The sequence below is a fragment of the Chiloscyllium plagiosum genome, chromosome 37 (assembly GCF_004010195.1).
Source record: "Chiloscyllium plagiosum isolate BGI_BamShark_2017 chromosome 37, ASM401019v2, whole genome shotgun sequence".
Classification (NCBI taxonomy): domain Eukaryota; kingdom Metazoa; phylum Chordata; class Chondrichthyes; order Orectolobiformes; family Hemiscylliidae; genus Chiloscyllium; species Chiloscyllium plagiosum.
This window is the reverse complement of record NC_057746.1, coordinates 23,248,808-23,251,396: the sequence shown is the minus strand read 5'-3', so window position 1 is coordinate 23,251,396 and position 2,589 is coordinate 23,248,808. Positions and strand designations below refer to the sequence as shown.

Genomic DNA, 2,589 nt, shown 5'->3' with positions numbered 1-2,589 from the left:
ATCAACCAAACCGCCCTGTGGCCCAACATTTCAACTCCCCCTCCCACTCTGCCGAGGACATGGAGGTCCTGGGCCTCCTTCACCGCCGCTCCCTCACCACCAGACGCCTGGAGGAAGAACGCCTTATCTTCCGCCTCGGAACACTTCAACCCCAGGTCATCAATGTAGACCTCAACAGCTTCCTCATTTCCCCTTCCCACACCTCATCCTAGTTTCAAACTTCCAGCTCAACACCATCCCCATGACTTGTCTGGACTTGTCCGACCTGTCTAGCTCCTTTTCCACCTATCCACTCCACCCTCTTCTCCCTGACCTATCACCTTCATCTCCTCCCCCACTCACCCATTGTACTCTATGCTACTCTCTCCCCACTCCTACCCTCCCCCAGCTTATTTCTCCACGCTTCAGGCTCTCTGCCTTTATTCCTGATGAAGGGCTTTTGCCCGAAACGTCGATTTCGCTGCTCGTTGGATGCTGCCTGAATTGCTGTGCTCTTCCAGCACCACTGATCCAGAATCTGGTTTCCAGCATCTGCGGTTATAGTTTTTACCAAATTGCCCATAGTGTTGAGTGCATTAGCCAGAGGGAAATGGGTCTGGGTGGGTTACTCTTCGGAGGTTTGGTTGGGCCAAAGGGCCTGTTTCCACACTGTAGGGAATCTAATCTCTCTCCTAACTGTTTAGAGTTTTGCACTAACTGCCATTTGCACAGAACACCCTGTCAGAAGATCTCTCAGAGATATCATCAGTGAATGTTTGTTCTTGCCTGGGGAAAAACAAAATATACAGGGACAGTGAAGTCTTGCTTCAGTTATACAGGAGCTTGGTTACACTGCATCTGGATGGGGTTTGGTTCTGTTTATCTCAGCAAATAGATCATTGCCATACAAGGAGTGCAACAAAGGCACACCAGACTTGTTTGTGGGATGGTGTGGATGTCCTATGAAGAGAGACTCAGCACACTGAAACCGACAAAGGTGAGCAATTTCTTTTAAATGGGCGTAGTTTAAAAATAAGGGGGATTCTATCAGATCCGCGATGAGGCAAATTTTATTTACTCAGAGAATTGTGAAGCTTTGGAGTTATTTATCACTAAGCTGTGCGAAGATTGTGAAATTTCTGATCACAATATTATGGGATTGGGATGGGTAAAACACATTGAAGATAGGATTAAGTTTGGGGTTGTTAGGGTTAGTGTTAGGTTAGGGCTAGGGTTGGGGTTAGTGTTAGGTTTAGGGTTGGGTTTAGGGTTAGGGTTGAAATTTGGTTTGGGACAAGTATTAGGGTTAGGATTAGCATTAGGGTTAGGGTTGGGTTTAGGGTTAGGTTTGAAATTGGGTTCAGGGTTAGCATTGGGTTTAGGGCTAGTGTTAGGGTTAGGGTTAAGTTTGGGTTTCATGTAGGTGTTAGGGTAATGGTTATGGTTGATTATAGGGTTGAGTAAGTGTTTGGGTTAGGGTGAGGTTTGGAGTTAGGGTTAGAGTTAACCCCTGATTATATTCAATGGTGGGGCAGGCTTGATAGGTTGAATGGCCTTCTTCAGTTCCTACATTCCCATAAGGAGAAAATATTCCTGGTTTAATCTGCCAATCGTTTGAACGAGTTTAGACTATCATAAGTTTTCACAGCCACAGACCATGATTCCTTCTATCTCTCTCCAAGTCTGATGACCTGTTTTATCTATTTGTACAATCCATCACTGACCATTCTCCCTCTCAAGCCATTGCAGATGCTGGAACTGACTTCAGGTTTCATTTTGACCAGAAGGAATTAATGCAAAAGGTCCATATCTGAAAGTGACTGATCTGATTCTCTATCTTTCCGTATTCATTGACATCATGTGAAGTTTCATCTTTGCATCTCTATTTTTACTTAACCTTATCCCTCTTTCTTAAACAACTTTCAGCAGTAGTTTGGAGCAAAACAACCTGTACTATGTTTAAAGCTTGACTGCTGGTTTCGTTTTTCATGTAAAGTTATACTTTCTTCCTAAAACTTGCAAATGTACATTACAAAAAATTATAACTTGAACATTATAGAATTTCCAATAAAATTTAGCTTGGCTCCAGGCAGCATCTGTAACTTGACATCATTATAACATTCTCAATGTTCGCAAAATGCATTCTACCTCAGATATAGAATCCAAGAGCAAAATCACTTCAAATTAGAAATTATAGTTTATCAAGGATTTTTTATTGTCTGTATACTTCACACTCCACTCTGAGGTACCTTAATACATTTTCAATACTGTTTTGAATTAAAAAGGGGCTGACACATATACACACACACACACACACACACACGCAAATTCTCAGCTTGCTTAGAGAAAATGTGTTTTATGGAAAGAGTTAAACTCCAATATTTGTTTGTTTTCTTCATGTGTTTCTGCACAGGACAAAACTGCTTTAATGACTCTGTACATATTTTCTTCTTGAATAAAGCAATTTCTTTGAAAATTAAAAGATTACTCGTATGACTTTTAAATGTGAGACATTATTCTACGTGTCTCATTTGATGCTGAGCCACAGGAAGAAAGTTGCAATGTACTATTCCATGGGATGTGAATATTGCTGGTGAACTAACAGTTGCT

The 2,589-nt window shown here is 41.8% G+C and overlaps 1 protein-coding gene across 1 annotated transcript in view; it reads right to left on the bottom strand.

Moving 5' to 3' along the window:
• Positions 1–692: 692 nt before the first annotated feature.
• The window catches only part of LOC122541260, a 5,642-nt gene continuing 3,745 nt past the window's right edge, over positions 693–2,589 (bottom strand). The window contains exon 3 of the mRNA XM_043677877.1: positions 693–765. Coding sequence (XP_043533812.1) covers positions 693–765 — 73 coding nt within the window. The remainder of the gene's footprint in view (positions 766–2,589) is intronic.